The following is an 18,038-nucleotide window of genomic DNA, read 5'->3' on the forward strand; positions in this document are numbered from 1 at the left end:
GATGTTGCACGTTTCACAAAATCAGATGTTCTTCTAAATAAAACGAGAAAATCCTCTAATATATAAAGGAGTATATTGGGATCATGTTTCTTGTTAGTTTAAATACGTGGAAACAACTAACTTAGTAGATAATGCGTTGACTTTTGAAGTGGCATATACCGGGTGGGAGTCTCAGAGTGAACAACAGCAATGGGATCCGTTGACATCCAGGTGTCAAGTCCCAAATAGAATCAAATCTGCTTCATGGATGCCACTATTAGCTACAGCCCAGATATAATATGAAATAATTGAATAAGTGAAGTTTCCATCTTTTTATCTTGGTAATTAATTAGTATTTTTTTTTTACTTACAGATTTTAGCTAAGAAAGTATTTACACTGTATAATTTAACTGTACAACAATTAAGTAAACAAGATCACTATGATTTCGGTCTACGCGCATTAGTATCTGTATTACGTTATGCTGGTAAAAAGAAACGTGCCAATCCAAATATGTCAGATGAAGAATTATTATTATTATCATTGAATGACATGAATCTAGCTAAGCTTACTTCAGTGGATTTACCATTATTTGAAGGTATTATTACTGATTTATTTCCAAGTATTGAACCACCTACAATTGATTATTCAAAGGTACGTCATTATGTAGAAACATATAAGAATTACGAAAATTACTTTAGCATTATTAATATGTCATTTACTGAGTTAAAATAAGCTAGATAATATTTCTTATCATACCAAATTTACTGAAATCATCTAAATACAGTCATAGTCATAAAGATTGGAAACGAATACGAACTATTTCAAAAATGGAAACATAAAACAACATACGGGACTATTTTAGTGTAAGACTAATCAGAATTTTGAGTGTGATAGTATTCTCTTAAAATATTATGATACGTTCTTAAGAATAATTATCACACATACATGTTTTTGCTGCCTATTCTAAAAATCTGTACCAATTTCTCACAAGCTCCTCAAAAAGAACGAAAAGACCGGCTCGGTGTTTCCTTCGTCATTGTGTAAATCCCTCCTAAATAAATAAGGCAATGAAATCCATAACCTAATATTAAGTTAGAATTCGCTTCGGTTGTTGAATTCATTCATATCTTTCTGAAGGTTAGGATATTAAACATAAAAACTTAAACAGTATCTTGCTTCTCATCGAGTTAATCCACCTAAATCATTACAATCATTACTTTCAAAAACAATCAACTTAGTTATAAATATATTCTGGGATTGTGTAATTCACATTATATATCTTAGTAGTCTCATGTACATGAACTATAACTATTATGTTAAATCATTTTCATAGATAAAAAATGCTCTGCAAGAAGAATGTAATAAAATCAATCTGCGTATGACACCGTTTACACTGACCAAAGTTATACAACTCTATGAAACTAAAAGTTCAAGACATTCAGTTATGATAGTCGGCAAAACATTGTCAGGGAAATCAACAACATGGCGGCTACTTAAAGCAGTTCACAATTCATTGGCCAAAGTACCTAACTCTGACTTTGAAATGGTTACAGAATATTCATTAAATCCTAAATCCTTATCTTTAGGCGAATTATATGGAGAATTTAATTTGTCAACAAATGAATGGACAGATGGTGTACTTTCAAGTATTATGCGACAAACTTGTTCGGGTAAAGTGTCATATTTATCCATGATAATGTTACTAATGTATCTTTATTAACTTATGAATACTTTTCCATTGTAAAAGATATTTACTACTTTGGTGAAGCAATAAAAAATTGATAGTGATTAGTACTTAACTGAAGGAATATTTTTACCCAGGTTATTTCTTTATCAAAAAGCATATGTAGTCATCAGTAGATATCTTTCCTCTTCTTATAGTTTTAATCTCACCAATACTTTTTATATTCAATGATATTAAATGCTCATCAAGTAATTTATGTTCATGAAGGTTATCTATATCTTAATCTTAAGTATTTAATATAGTACGTTACCTGTTTATACATCATTTTTGTACCAGATCTACAACGTCATTCTGTAACATCAATTACAGACCGTTTTCACAACGTTCATTGCACTTCGCAAAACCCATTTGCTGTCTCAGTTCAAAATAATTGTTGACTGAAGGCATTCCTAAGAAATGAAATGTGATCTGATGAAACTCAACTAAAAGTTGATCCTTGTCATTCAGTTGTCTAATCAGTAGTATTCGATTAAAGACTAGAGAAATACAACACTCAGTGATCAATTAATGTAAATATTTCATTCTAACAGAAGATCAGATATGGTCGAAACAGCTTGGTAGTAATGTCTTTCTGTGACTGAATAATGTGAGTTTAAATGCAAAACGTGAACATCAGTTCCCGTAAGATTGCAGATATATCTCATTAAGTAGTGTCAACTAGTACAGGATCTGGGTAAAGGTCTTCATTTTGATTGCTTTCAAGCATTAAACGTTAATTAAAGATTATGCTAATTTACTATGAAGAACTGAATTTTCCGTAATCATGTTGATAATATTTGTTTCATAAAGGGAATGACAAACAGATTCTATCGACTACCAATTTATGCAAATAAATTACAATCAATTCACACAGATATTTTTTACTCATCTGACAGAAATTTACAAAACTTTTTATTCACTACAGATGGGTCACCAACATTAAAATGGATAATATTCGATGGGCCAGTAGACACTTTATGGATTGAAAGCATGAACAGTGTTATGGACGATAATAAAATTTTAACATTGATAAATGGAGAAAGAATTTCAATGCCTGAACAGGTTAGTTGTACTTTATTATTTGTCGTACATGTATATTTATGTATACATATATATTATCATGAAAATAGAACTCATGTTGTAATTGTTTTGTTTAGATATGATGTAATAGTTTAAGAGCATCATTATTAGTAAACTAGGTCAACGGTTTAAAACCTTATCGTACGCAAATCATCATCAATGTTCAAGTAATAGGTATAATTCAAAAACAAATGCTTAGATTTGTGTCTGGTTACCGATCTGAATTCTTATGAACGCTTTGCTTTTGCAGTCAGTTACAAACTTATTCTTGTTTTTCACTTTTTTTATACCTAGGTTTCACTACTTTTTGAAGTGGAAGATTTATCTGTAGCATCTCCAGCAACTGTATCACGTTGTGGTATGGTTTACAATGATGTAAATGATTTAGGCTGGTGGCCATATGTAGAATCATGGTTGTCTAAAAAGACAAATAAGGTATTAGTTGAAGAAACTAAACGTTTCTTCACTAAATACATTGACAATTTATATGAATATATCAGATTAAATTGCAATGTTATCATTCCAATGAGTTTAACCAATACAATCATTTCATTATGTAAATTATATGATAGTTTGGCAACTCCTGAAGTATGGGTAAGTACTAAATCAAAATAACAACATATTATGTTTATGCTTAAAAATGTTTTTTTGTCAGAAACCAGTTAGTTTAAGGGAAATATAGTTGCAGCATTCACGTAGAAATTTTAATCCAATAATCGAATCAATTTAAATATTATGAAACAAATCATATTGGTCTGACAATATGACATTGTCATATACAACAGAATGCATGAGATTTGCTCCAACCTTCATATCTGTGCTAGTGGTTGATGCTCAATCACAGGTTCCATAAGTTTTACAAGACATTGAATTTGATCTGACTTAGTTGATCAACAGAACTTCAGCAATCTGATCAAACACTTGCTTAATGATGTATTATAAGTGAAAACTAAGTAAGCTGAATAAAATGAAAGGTCTAGTAACTAGCGGAAATTGGAAATATATGAAAGGTAGAAATAAATAGTGTAGTATAAAATAGTGTCATATTTTCGGAACCACAATTGAATGGTTTTTTGACAAATAAAGATGAAAATTTAGTTGGTACTAAAAGTAGATTGTTAAAAGAACCATCTAACTGTTAGAAACATGGAAATGGATGTCACCATCTGTAATTAACTTGCGAATTCCTAGCCACATTTGAAATAATGATTTAACTCATATTACATTTTATGTGTCACATTCATTCATGAAGGTTAAAGATATGATTTAAAAACTCTGACTGATGCACATTGGAACTAATGATAATGTGAATATTTTCAAGATATAGTGTTATTGAGTTATGATACTACCACTGTATAGGCGAAACACGCATTGCACTACATTTAGTGCATTTTTGAATTTAAAACAGTCTGAAATTATCCCAATTAGATTCTAGCATAATTCTGCCGGCACCGAAAAAAGCCATCCATGTCATGATGATTTACGAGTTCTGCATAAAGGGCAAATTATTTGGTACATTAAAACAATTATACCTCATGGATCTTGAGTGAGGACCAAATATTTTTTATGCGTACAGATAAAACCAGACAGTTACACGAAATGCAAATTAAGATCTAAGTAAGGAATCAAATCATAAAATTCATATAAAACTCTCAGAATCTCACTTTACATCACAAGACGATTATATCCTATGACCCATCAAACATTACGTGACAAAAATTACCAGTCACAATACCGACTTTGATGATCTTGTCCCTGTGATAAACCATTAGTGTATTAACACGCACAAGCAGTCTTGAATCAACTCTGAGTCCTTACCGGTCCTCCGTATAGTAACTTCCTGCCTAACCCAGCTCGCTAAGTCAAGAACACAAGCACCAACCTCCATTGTATGAATCGTATATTTCAAGACGTACGTTTTCTATATACAGTCAAACTAGACCGCACCACCCCATAAGATAATTATCTAATGGTAATATATGTAATAATAGTCCATAAACAATTCCTAGCAGTTACCAGTTATTTATTATTCGTCCAAATATAACAGATTATGAGAGTTTAAACGAGAAACTTAGATTGTATTAAGATCTGAACCAGCATTTTCTAAAATTCCAACCAGGATATTTATGGATCTAAGAATGGGATCAAGCTACTCGGCGGTTATTAATTTCCCTCTGATCATCCAATGATCTACTACTATTTCTCACTTCATAAAGCTAAATATCGATTCAGATCATTTATTCAAGTTAAAACTAGGAAAAAGTGACTTAGTGAAACTGGATTGAAACAGCCATTTAACGGCTCTCAATCAGATGTCAGTCCATAGAAGTTATTTGCGATTCATTTAAGTCTCCATCAGTTACCTAACGGATTTGTATCATACACGCTTCTGAGGATAGTCTGTAATAGTCAGTAGTTTTATTTGTTGCTAATTTGACGCACATTAAAACTGTTAGTCATCTTTTATAATAACAGTTTCGGATTACATAAACAAAATTTACATTAGTACCTTTTTCTATTACACTGTTAATATTCTTAATATTACATCAATACAGAGATATTCATCTCTTATTGAACGAACGCGGATCAGTTTTTTATTGGTGCAAAATACAAATTCAGAAAATGAAATCGTTTTGCATTCATTGTTGGCTAAGTGAACATTCGATAGTTCAAAGGCCTAGTTATACACCCTTGATGTGAATATTCATCGATAACTTATCCAAGCTTTTGATTTTGATGGTCATTTCATGATAATGAAAAATCAATATTACTAGGTATTTTTCTTATGTACATAAAAATAAATTACTTTTATTTACATCTCTGACGTCATTCTTACTTTTATTACCGCCCAAAATATTCCAGGCAAATCCAACAGATGTAGACTATTATCCGCGTTTATTAGAAATGACATTTCAATTTTGTATGATATGGTCTGTTGCATGTCTAGTTGATGAAGATGGTCGTAAAAAAGTTGATGCATATATTCGTGAAATTGAAGGAAGTTTTCCAAATAAAGATTCAATCTATGAATATTATGTAGATCCTAAATCAAGATCATGGATTCATTGGGAGGAGAAATTAAATACTGGATGGAAATATTCACCCAAGTACTTTACTTTGTTCCTTTTTTTTATAATTCTTTTGATTTTTATTTAATCCCTTGTGATTAACTACTGACGTGATCACTTAGACCGTTTGTTTCTTTTCGTGTAACGTTTCGTACGAGCACACAAATCAGCAATAAAATGTTTCATAAATTTCTTGAGTCTACCAGTGATAATTATTGGATTATAATTTGAATATAACTGTAGTCTGATGGAAGGACAAACTAATAACAGGTTTCTCAAAGACGAATATTTGAACGAAGAATATTCTTTTCGACAAATTGTCTTCAGGTTCTACAATTATACATCCAAATTAATAATCCGAAAAAACAGCCAGGTTAAAGGCAAAGGACATCGTTTAATGCATGTAAATTTAGGATTGTCAAACCAAATAGAATAAAATTGTTAATGTTGATATGACTCATATAGAATGTTAACTTGAACCAGTTTATATGTTAAGTGAAAATTTCAGATCTGTGGTCAGAATAAATATGGGTCAGATAGGGTGAGAGAGATATGATAGTGCAATTACAATTCGATCAAGTGGAAGACTAAATTATGTGAAAAATTAGTAAGACGTAATAAGGAGGGATCAATGCGAAGTGAATGAATCATGTATAGGGGAGATTAATATAGATGTTTAATCAATAATAATAATAGTAATAATAATAATAATATATAAGAACTTTCATCTAAATTAGAGCGAATAGTATCACAGTATTTGAGCGCCGAGTTGATGTAAGACATTAAATAGGAATAATATGTTTGTAAAATCTCAGCGAATGAATTTGAAGTAAATCCAACGTTTCGCCTGGCAATCTGGTTCAAGCTTTTTCAAGGAATAATAATAATAGTAACAATAATAATAATAATACAAAGATTTGTGAATAAAGATAAGAGAGATAATTACATTTGACTACGAAAGGTCGTAAGTACATAGTCAAATTAGGTCATCCAATAGCTAAGATTACTATTGATTAATTAGCCTTGTGGTTGGCCAAGGGAGGAGGAGTGATTGGTGATATTTCTTCTGTACGCATAGCTCCGGTTTATTCATTCTGATGACTACTGCCTCAGCTGTTTGAAGGACTTAAAGCCTGACAAGCTTTGGCAAAAAATTACTGACCCTATAAATAATTGAAAAGGAATGGTTTATACTGGCACTATGACCAGTTTGTATTAAATGGGCCAATATCAAGCTGTTTACTGTCTTCACCAAACCTTTATTAGCCACGCTTGCACGAAATTCATTTTTAAGTATGATTTTTATTCGCTTAAGATTTCCTTTACTAATAATAAAAACTGACTACCATCTTTAATCATTTGCTTTATATTATATTTTCAGTGTACCATTTCATAAAATACTAGTACCAACTGCAGATACAATTCGGTATAATTTTCTCCTAGATTGTACAGTTAAACAAAAATATCCTGCTCTACTAGTTGGTTCTGTTGGGACTGGAAAAACATCATTAGCTTTGGATTTATTGAGGAATTTAGATTCGACACAATGGATTAATCTAATAATTAATATGTCTTCACAAGTTGGTGAAAATTTCATATAAATTTTCATTTATATTATGTATATGATTTCTGCTTTCCCAATTTTATTATTATTAGCGTTATTAATAATCTGTTATTAAATTAATAGTTACCAATAATGAAATCTCTTTTTTGACGTTTGCATTTGACTAGTAATCTATTCCTGCAGAGGACGTTTTAGTAAACCATAGCAACATTTGATTACTCATAATGTATATGGTTAACATCATTGGATCGGATTAAAGTTTTTCGAATGACAATGGTGTAATTTGACTACTCACAATAAAACATATTGTCATCGAAAAAATGCACACTCAAGTTCGTTTTTAAATAAAATCCCTATTTTCTTTAAACCGAAAAGTATTGAGTTTCACTATATTGTGGTGATTACCAAAGTATATTTATTTTAAAGTTTTCAGTCATATTGCCGGAAATTCGCACGTTCGTTTAGAATGACAGTTCCTTTCATCACTTCGGCCTATTATTATGTGCACTCAGGTGTGAGACGGATCAACTTAGTTAAACTAGTATTAAGAGCTGTATGATAATAGGTGTTATAGTGTCGCAATATGAAAAAGATTGCAAACGTGATCTCATAAAAGATGATATATGCACTATAGTAATTTTCCTTTTTTATATAGACAACATCAAACAATGTTCAAGATATTATTGAAGGACGAGTAGAAAAACGTACAAAAGATACATTTGTACCTGTTGGAGGTGGTAAAATGCTTACATTTATGGATGACTTTAATATGCCTGCTAAAGATAGCTCTGGTTCTCAACCACCTCTTGAATTAATTCGTCAATGGTTAGAATATGGATTTTGGTATGACCGTACAAAACAAACTAGAAAGAAAATAAAAGGTATGCAAATTTTTGCAGCAATGGGTACACCGGGTGGTGGAAGAATGATATTATCTCAACGACTACAATCTCATTTTCATCAGATTGTTGTCACATTTCCAACGGTATGAATTTTGTTATGGAATTAAAAGTTAACATTGTATTTTTTTGAAATTTGAAGATAGTTTTGTTTAAATTTTTATGCTGAAATTAGATGAGTATTTTGTTAAAAAGTTATTTCAAATTTGCTTTATACAACATTCAGTATTTAGATTGTTTTCCTTGTGAACATCTCCATTGTATCATAATATTATTATTATCTAAACGTCTTCCAATACTCAAAAAAGTAATCAACTACTTTTGTTCACATATAATGTATCGATAATTTCTGACACTGTGTTAAGACAAGCTGAGTAATTTTGAAGATAAAAACGTTTTCAATTTCCATAACCCCAATAAAACTCGAGGAAGTTGCATCATTATTACTTCATGACATCCAAAATTAATAATAGTCATCTCTTCATTATTCGTCGAACTTGTGAATAGGACTAATAAAAAACACAATCTAATATATAATATCAAAAGCAGTTAATCTGAATGAGGATGAAGAAATATGAATAAAGCCTCACAACAAATTCCGTTTTGAGCTGTCCTTAACCAATAAATGTTATCAAGTCCCTCGAATATGTAAAGTAATATACATATCAATTACTCAGAGCATAAAAGAATAACTCAATCATAGCCATTCAGCATCTGATAGAAAATGACTAGTTAGAGGTAGAAACTTAATCATAGTCAAATCCACGACGTTATTCGTACTAAACCTATTTCATCTTCATCTTGTGACTGACAAGTTAAAATGAAATATAGTTAGGAGTTAAAATTAGTGGAAAAACTCTGGAACCTTCCGCCTGCGAACTGGTAATTTAACATTGTACGATTCATACTGAAGCTCCATCTAGGTCTGAATGTTTAAAATGTTTAAAAATTAAATAATGGAACCACAATTTATTGTATTCTACCATTTGATGCTTGTGTTATTCCAGTTATTTAAGTATTACGTTGATTTAAATTGATCATTGAAATTACAACACTTCATGATAGATTTTTTGTCATATCACTTAAAGTCTTCAACTAACAATTTATAATATCTCAATAACTTTCGATACGATTTTCAGTTTTCTTTCAGTTTAGCAATAGACAAAGTCAATCACTTTCTCATTACTAATGCTTAGTAAATTTTAGGCGGTTTCCAATTGAAATCTACTTAAGTAACACCTCATTTTAGGCTTGACATTTGTTATTGATGAAGTACAAACTCATGTACTCAGTTTAAGTCACCGTCTAGTAGTGTTTAAAACTACAACCTACTGGTTGATGAACATTTGAGTGTGGCAAGACTACTTATTACTCAATAACTAATTATTAGAATAGACGTTTTTGAAATCATGTAATTAACGATAAATTTTTTGGTAAATTATAGTGTAATTGCTCATGATATTGTGTTCTTTAAGTTTGTTCGCTTAATCGTTAAGTTTTCATTACGTTCTTAGACAACATTATTAGTTTAAACCTTAATTAAGAGTTGTTTTACCTTTTTTATTAGGAAGCAAATCTCAAACGAATCTATGGAACTATGATCACTCAAAAATTACATGAATTTCAAGATGAAGTTAAATCGATGGCTGATAATTTAACTCAGGCTTCAATTGATTTATATCATGCAGTTGTTAGTAAATTTTTGCCAACTCCAACTAAAATACACTATTTATTCAATTTAAGAGATATTTCCAAAGTAAGTTTCCTTTATTATTGATAATTTACAGTTATTAGTGAAATCGCTTCATAATAAATGAACTTTTATTTAACCGATGTATCGTTTCATATTGTTTAAACTAATTTATCGCTATCAAAATGAAGCTTCTTTATTTTGTTAATCCCTTCTATCTTAATGAAAAGGCACTCGATCCATTATATGCTTTTAATTGGTTATTTAATGATTGAATTCATGAGTCAATTAAAGCTAGACAACCATGGGAAACCTGGAAGTACTGGACGGTCGTTTCGTCCTAGTATAGGACTCCTCAGTAGTGCGCATCCACGACCCTGCCAGCTGGATTCGAACCCAGGACTTATTGGTCTTGCGCGCTGAGCCGGCATCCAACGGTGTTAGTGTCCAGTGCTTTCAGGTTTAACATGGGTGTCTAGATTGAATTGACTCATGAATTCAACTATCAAATTATTAAAATCTCCACAAAACTCCCTTCTGATTTTAAATGGTTGTTAGAATAAAAATTGAACAGTGTTTGTAGAACCCTTCTTATGGTAATGTTTTGGATAATAAATATAAAGATCATTAGTAGATTTAAAAGAAAGAAAATTTCGATTATCCTTGAAACAAATATTCTTCTGAAATGTTCAAATGAATCAGTAATTGCATTCAGGGATTCTGTTTGGCTAATGATATACAAAACTTCTGCTGGTGAGATAGCCACTTGAAACAAAATCGTTTTGTGATGAGACTATAACTGATAGACTACCTTTGATAGATGCTCAAATGACTTTGAGATTGTCCACTAGCTTACCCGGGTTAAATGAGAGTTATAAATTAAGATTAGGACTTATGTTAGAAATTGGAGTTAGGGTTTGCACCACTAACTGATATCAGCCTAAAAGCCAAAATATTATTTAGACATATGGAAAAATGAGTTTCGCGCTAAAATCTAAGAGCTGCTCTCTAAAACCTGATTAGTTTGTCCGTAAATTATAGTCTTGCTTCTATTACAAAGGTATATTCTTAGTACAAAATAATATTCTGAGCAAAGAGTGTAAATAATAATAGTAAAGTAGATACATAAAACCAAGGAATTTTTTTCGAAAAGAAAGAATGAAATTGTAGAACGGAAAACATGGAATAGCATAAAACCGAAGATTCAGAGCGAAATCAAGAATGAACGCGATTTCCCCACTACAAAGGAGGCTAGAACTACGTCACATGGTACATTTTATGATTATTTTTAGATATTTAGTTAACCGCACATGTGTAAGCTCATTCTTTTTGTATTTGAGATCTTTCAAGGTTTACTTCGAGCTAGTAAAAATTATATTGATACTCGTAACTCAATGCTTCGTTTATGGATTCACGAAGGATTACGTGTATTTTACGATCGTTTGGTAGATGAAAAAGATAGGGCAACATTTCTTGATTTGGTAGGTGAATCATTGGCCAGTTACTTCGATCAAACATATCATGGTTTGTGTCCATCAAAACAGTCTCCAATATTTGTGGATTTTATGAATTCTGATAATTCATATGAAGATGTTACAGATTTAGATAGACTACGTAAATTTATGGCTCAAACTTTAAAAGAATATAATGAATCTCCTGGTATGGTACATGTAGATTTAGTCATGTTTCGTGATGCAATTGAACATAGTAAGTGCGTTTATTCACTTTTTTATTTAAAAAATTACATGTTTATTCATTATGACATTTAAATGATTAACTTATCAGTAGAATAATTACTGATTCCGAAGAAATAACTGGTCGCTTAAGTACACTAAATTATCATCACCTTTATATCATGCAAAATACTGTGAAAAACCATTATTTCATTAACCTATTTAAAAACACTGGAATTTCACCGGACTTAAATTTTACCATACTTCATGGTATTTACATATCTTTATACTTATGTCAATCTATAGACTCAAATATTTTGCGATAAAGGATAATTAAAATGTACGTAAGCCATACACCTAAGAAATCGCATTTCATTTGAGAACTGAAAGCTAAATAGTGAAATCACCTTATCGAGGAGACTGAGTTTCAACTAATGAGTAGAATCAAGGATTTGAGGTATATTAGGAAAAAGCTTTTATCCTTGACTATACACTCCCTTCTATGCTCAGTTGAACAAAATGAATTCTGAGATTATGCAACATACAAAATAATCTTAAAATGTATTCATTTAGGCTCAGTATAAATTCTTTTTCATAATCTGTTCAGATGAGCCTAGTATGATCATTTAAAGCAAACTATACGAAAGATTACTTGACAATTTTTTTTAATTGTAAGCGACCACAGTGTAAACTTACTATAATAGATTTTCATGGAATTTCATCCGAGTAATGGACTTGATGAAATATACTGATAGAATAACTTCATCGTGTCATACATTGTGACATTACGTGTAACCTACACCGATACACTGCACAAACACAGTGACTAGAATATTTTAAGTATACCTGATAGTAGTTCATCTAGGATTTAATGATAATGCTAATGATAATAATTTCGCTCTTTTCCAATCAGCGTGCAAAGTTGTTCGTGTAATTAATCAACCAAGAGGTAATATGCTATTGATTGGGATTGGAGGTAGTGGTCGACAAAGTTTGAGTCGCTTAGCAGCCTATATATGTGAATATAAAACATTTCAAGTTGAAGTCACAAAACACTATCGTAAACAGGAATTTCGTGAGGGTATGTTGTATTACATTTTTTACAATATATTAATAAACTTATTATAATCTTAGAATTTGTTCAATTAAATGTAAGTTATAGTTATCTGTGCTCATCGAACCAGATTGATTCGGTTTGAGTTGGTTTTAGTCTGTGCGGGACCGAAAGCTGGATTCTCTTAACACTCTACCACTACTGGATTTCTCATACATACAGACTGCAAACTAACACATTAATTACTTCATGATAAACACATGAATTTGTCTTTAGAGAGTTATTCTATTCTAAAATGTGCCATCTTAATTTGTTTAGAAATTTCATTCACTTGGTTTCTATGATTTAGTTTTAACATAAGTATTCAAACAAATTTCTGTATTCACAAACATCAGAAATGCTTATTGATTGTTGTATGTTGTGGTAAATCATGAGACATTCTTTATTGAAAGCTGATGGGAGTGAATCACAACCGAAAGCTAGTCAATATTGATTTCTTGCGTGAAAGTGTATAATATGTCAATCATATGTTTAGGATGAATACTATTAACATCATCCAGCTTAGCGGCATATGATTCCAAATGGATTCATGTTTGCACAACTATTTTGTCGTCCAAATTGCATCCATATGCTTACTTTTGTTATGTTCAGTTAGTAAGAAATGTAAGTAGGTAGAATAAATAGCTTCTCCAAAAGGCAAGGGGGATGTTTGTTTCTATAAAAATTCAAGAAATGAAAGAAATCACTTCAAGAACCAGTAGGAAAGATGAAGACGTTTCAGTCTTTTCGTTTCGACTATGTAAACAACGATGAATGATTGTTGTTTGTGTTCTGTAATTCGCTTACCGTAGATAGCGAGTAACTTAGTCAATTAGAATCGGTGATATTAACACAGTTACATTAATCGAGTGTTTGTTCTAAAAGTTAACTAGTTGACAATATTCACCCTTATATCTACAATAGTACATAATAACTGTAACAGCAAGTTACATATGCATTATTACTAAACAGGTAGACAGTTAACATTTTGTCACACCTATACACTGTCTTGTTCAATGACAACTAAAAATCATAGTAATTAATATCCTCTTGTAACTGCCTTAATATTGCATGTTAGCAAGTTGACGGTGTTTCAAATTGTAATATTGTTTGAAATTTCCTTCTTTATTATATTCAATATAGATTTAAAGAAAATGTATTTTCAAGCTGGTGTTGAAAATAAACCAACAGTATTCTTATTTACTGATGCACAAGTGTTAGATGAGTCATTTTTAGAAGATATTAATAATATGTTAAGTTCTGGTGAAGTGCCTATTTTATACAAATCAGATGAATTTGAAGAGGTTAAACAACAATTAGTTGAAGTTGCTAAACATGAAGGTGTCGCAGAGTCAACTCAGGTAAACTAGAAGTGAAAATATTTTGATTATTGAGTCCACCTAATTGGTTCGTTGGACTTAAAACTGGTAAAATATTCTTTTTCAAATTAATCTTTCCTTATTCTTATATGTCAGTAAAAGTCAATTTTCAACATGATATGTGATTCATAATAATACAAATAGACACTTTATAGTTTGTTCTGTAAAACTAATCAAAAATGTAAACTACTCCGGTTTATTAACAAACTGGCAACAGGTTATTTGATAGCCGTAAATTGTATACTGCTTCCGAATTATTCAGTTCAAATTCACCTTCACATACAATAAAACAGCTGAATCAGCAATAGTGAATGTCTACCGACTGTCTACTCTGACACTTTATATAGGTTAAAATAAAAGTAGATTGGCATAGGGGTGAGACATCCAAGCTAGGATATGACGTTATTCTGCATTGTTATGAACTACTGATCTGAGATGTTTCTAGAAGTGTGCACTTTTATTGTTAGGTTTGCTAGATATTCGTAATCTTTGACAGGATAAAAGAAATACTAATAAAATCTACATAATCATTCTTCGTCATCTCTTTATTATTGAATTCGAAGTTTTTTTTATACTTTTTGTTTCCCAACATCGTTTTTTTATCATTCTTATACTCAGTTTTCTGTTACTAACAGTATGTCTAGTTTCTTCCTCTTGACTTTTTATGTCATTAATTTGTTCACCATAGCTTCTAGAATCCTAAGTGAAAACAAACCACTGTTTTAGAGTTGATATAACGTGCCCCGAAATCAGTACTCTCAGAAAACCCGACTTGTTTAATTTTATTACTATTGATCTCCCGTCTGTTTATTTTATTTATCATTTGATTCTCTCCATCTTGGTTTAATTCATTTGTTAAACTCTCTAGATTCAATCAAGCTATTTTCGTTGCAAAGTGCAATTTATTTCAGCTCCTTTGAGAAATGCTAAATATGACATTACACATTAACTGAATGAGAATGTGACGTTTAGGTAGTTACGTGAATTGGAACAGGTTGGTCAGTGGTTGAAGCACCTAACTTCGAATCACTAGGTGGAGGGTTGGGATCCCACCCCACTAAACAGCGTCGTCATACTTCGTAAATTAGAAAATCGTGGCTCGAATTTCAGTAATTAAACGTGTATTTTGTAAATGATTTATTTTTATTAACTTTTAGCCATTTAATTCGTGGTCGTATACCATCAAACATTCATTTTTCATATTCACATGATATTCTGTTCTGTTAATATAGGCAATATTTCGTTTCTTCATTGAACGAGTTCGTGCTAATCTACACATTATTTTATGTATGAGTCCCATTGGTGAACCATTTCGTAATCGTATTCGAATGTTTCCAGCATTCGTTAATTGTACTACAATCGATTGGTTTAGTGAATGGCCACTTGAAGCTTTACTAGAAGTATCTGAGAAATACTTAGCATCTGTTGATATTAATATTAATGAACCAGATGTAAGTTTTTCTTCGTTACATTTTAATTGTTAAATGACTGAAAAATTCCAGTAATAGACAATCTATAGAGTATTCTCTGATAATTCAAGCTTAGTTACTCAAATTAAGAATTTGAATTATATTACAATTTAAATGTGTGTGGTTACACATACATAGGGCGGAGTAATCGTGATCTCAAAATTAGGGTGTGTGAACATGTACCAAAATGGTTTCGGACACAAATAAAATCAAATGACCCGATAAGAGTAGAGGATAAACATCCATCATCCTCTATTGCCAAACATATAATCTTTCGATAATGCAATGAGAAGACGAAGTTTATCAGAATTATGTGATATATCAGCGCAATGCATTTCGAACAATCTGATCACATATATACTTGTTAAGACATTTTTATATAAAAATTAAAAGGTCAACTAGACAGGTTAAGGTAAGCCATAACAAAGAAAGAAAATAAATAAAGTACACAAAAACAATGTGATGACTACTCTGGAAAATAAATCAGCATTACCATGGTAGGTTAAGGGTAATAACAAATTGTATTTGAACACATAAAGGGGGTTTCAATTTCCGTATAGCCAAGGCTTCAATAAACCTTAGTATACGTCCTTGAAGGCTTTTGTACAACACTACAGTTGCTGACTTGATGTCAACCTTATGACCAGTTTCAACTAAATGTTTCGCAATGGAGGAAGATGTTTGTCTATCTTGTGATCTTATTTGACTATTGGAATTCATTTGCTTCTGCAGCCATTTAGGTATGTGTTCCGACACTCTTAATTGCAGATCATGATTGCTCCTCCCTATGCACGTGTTTCCCCAAATACATATAAATTCATATACACAATGGGATGTGACATAATCACCATACGTTTGATCTTAACTCGGCTTTTGTGGTGTTGTATAAAAGTAAAAGGGCATATACTAAGGTTTATTGAAGCCTTAGCCATACGAAAATTCAAACCCTCCTTTGTGTATTCAAAAACAGTTCGTTCTCCCCTTAAACCTACCCTGGTAATATTAGCTTATCATCCGAGGGTGTTTAGGTTTTAAATTGTTTGCACATTATTATTATAATTATCCTGGCCGACTCTTATCCCCGTGGCCAGCCTAGTTGACCTTTTATTTTTATAAATAATGTTCCTAGCAAGTAATTTGTGATCAGAATGTTCAAATGATTTGCCCTAATAATAACACAAGTTGGGAAACCTTCGCTTCTATACCCCACCAAAATTAAATTATCCCCCCCGTAAAAATTTTTAAAAATCCCCCCTTTGTTTAAAAAAATACCTCGTATAAAAACCCGCCAATTAAACAAAATTTTTTAATTTGCGCCCACGGGGAAAAAATAAAAGAAAAAAAAAAAAAAAAAAAAAAATAAAAAAAAAAAAGAAATAAAAAAAAAATGAAAAAAGAAAAAAAAAAAAAAAAAAAAAAAAAAAAAAAATAAAAAAAAAAAAAAAAAATAAAAAAAGGAAAGAAATCAGCAATAAAAAAACAGAATTCCTTGAAAAAGCTTGGACCAGATTGCCAGGTGAAACGTTGGATTTACTATAAATTCATTCGCTGAGATTTTACAAATATATATTATTCCTATTTAATGTCTTAGACTACCTGTCAGTTATTAGGATAATTGGTCTATTAATGCATACTATATTAAAAAATTGATATTCTTGTGAGACTCTAATTTCCCATTAAACAAGCTCATTGAAGAAATGAGCAAGAATTAATTCAGCAATAATTTTCATTTCACTACTTGTTTACATTAACCATAACATATATGGATTCAACTAGAGAATGAACTTAACAATTATCAAATACCAGTCAGAATACGTTTGTCTTCATTGTCTAGTTAAAGAATTGTATAAAAAAAGGTGACCGATTTAGTTATAAAAATAAACTAAAAACACTGCATGCTATCGGAAATGGACAAGATCTCTTTCTACTGTACAAGTCATAAGCACCTTTACTGATCTTTTTTTATTCAAGTTACCTTTGCATCATTTCACCTTTAGTTGATATATCACTATGCAAGTAATGTATTGGACTGATGCGCCACTATTGTTATTATTGTTGATTTCCACAAAACTGTGTAGTTCCTACTGTAGAGTTTGAACCAACTTCCAAAATCTACTCAGCTGATAGTCTCTTTAGTCTACCATTGGTTCACATGTTAGTCAGTTATCATTAATCTCAGTTATTTCATTCCTTTTCGGACAATTACTTCAAAGAATTATAATCGATTTTGTTTCATGCTTAAATCATAACAGTAACGAAGACAAAGCTATGTTTTTTTTTGACTTTTGATTAAATAAAGTTACTAATATTCCTTATCACAATATAATATATATAAGTAACCTATCAATATTAAGTATTTCCATAATATTTTTTTATTGATGTATTTTTTAGCCTCAACTTCTCGTTAAAAAACAGGTAAG

General features: G+C 30.9%; 1 protein-coding gene across 1 annotated transcript in view; it reads left to right on the forward strand.

Moving 5' to 3' along the window:
- The window catches only part of Smp_176300 (dynein heavy chain, putative), a gene marked incomplete at both ends in the record, with an annotated part of 98,845 nt that overhangs the window by 45,545 nt on the left and 35,262 nt on the right, over positions 1–18,038 (forward strand). Inside the window, 12 exons of the mRNA XM_018795231.1 lie at positions 353–631; positions 1,314–1,650; positions 2,629–2,765; positions 3,078–3,377; positions 5,646–5,890; positions 7,233–7,431; positions 8,071–8,400; positions 9,882–10,070; positions 11,345–11,711; positions 12,591–12,758; positions 13,914–14,131; positions 15,382–15,600. Of these exons, the coding sequence (XP_018646987.1) occupies positions 353–631; positions 1,314–1,650; positions 2,629–2,765; positions 3,078–3,377; positions 5,646–5,890; positions 7,233–7,431; positions 8,071–8,400; positions 9,882–10,070; positions 11,345–11,711; positions 12,591–12,758; positions 13,914–14,131; positions 15,382–15,600 (2,988 nt within the window). The remainder of the gene's footprint in view (positions 1–352; positions 632–1,313; positions 1,651–2,628; positions 2,766–3,077; positions 3,378–5,645; positions 5,891–7,232; positions 7,432–8,070; positions 8,401–9,881; positions 10,071–11,344; positions 11,712–12,590; positions 12,759–13,913; positions 14,132–15,381; positions 15,601–18,038) is intronic.

Source organism: Schistosoma mansoni (genome assembly GCF_000237925.1).
Source record: "Schistosoma mansoni, WGS project CABG00000000 data, supercontig 0180, strain Puerto Rico, whole genome shotgun sequence".
Lineage (NCBI taxonomy): Eukaryota > Metazoa > Platyhelminthes > Trematoda > Strigeidida > Schistosomatidae > Schistosoma > Schistosoma mansoni.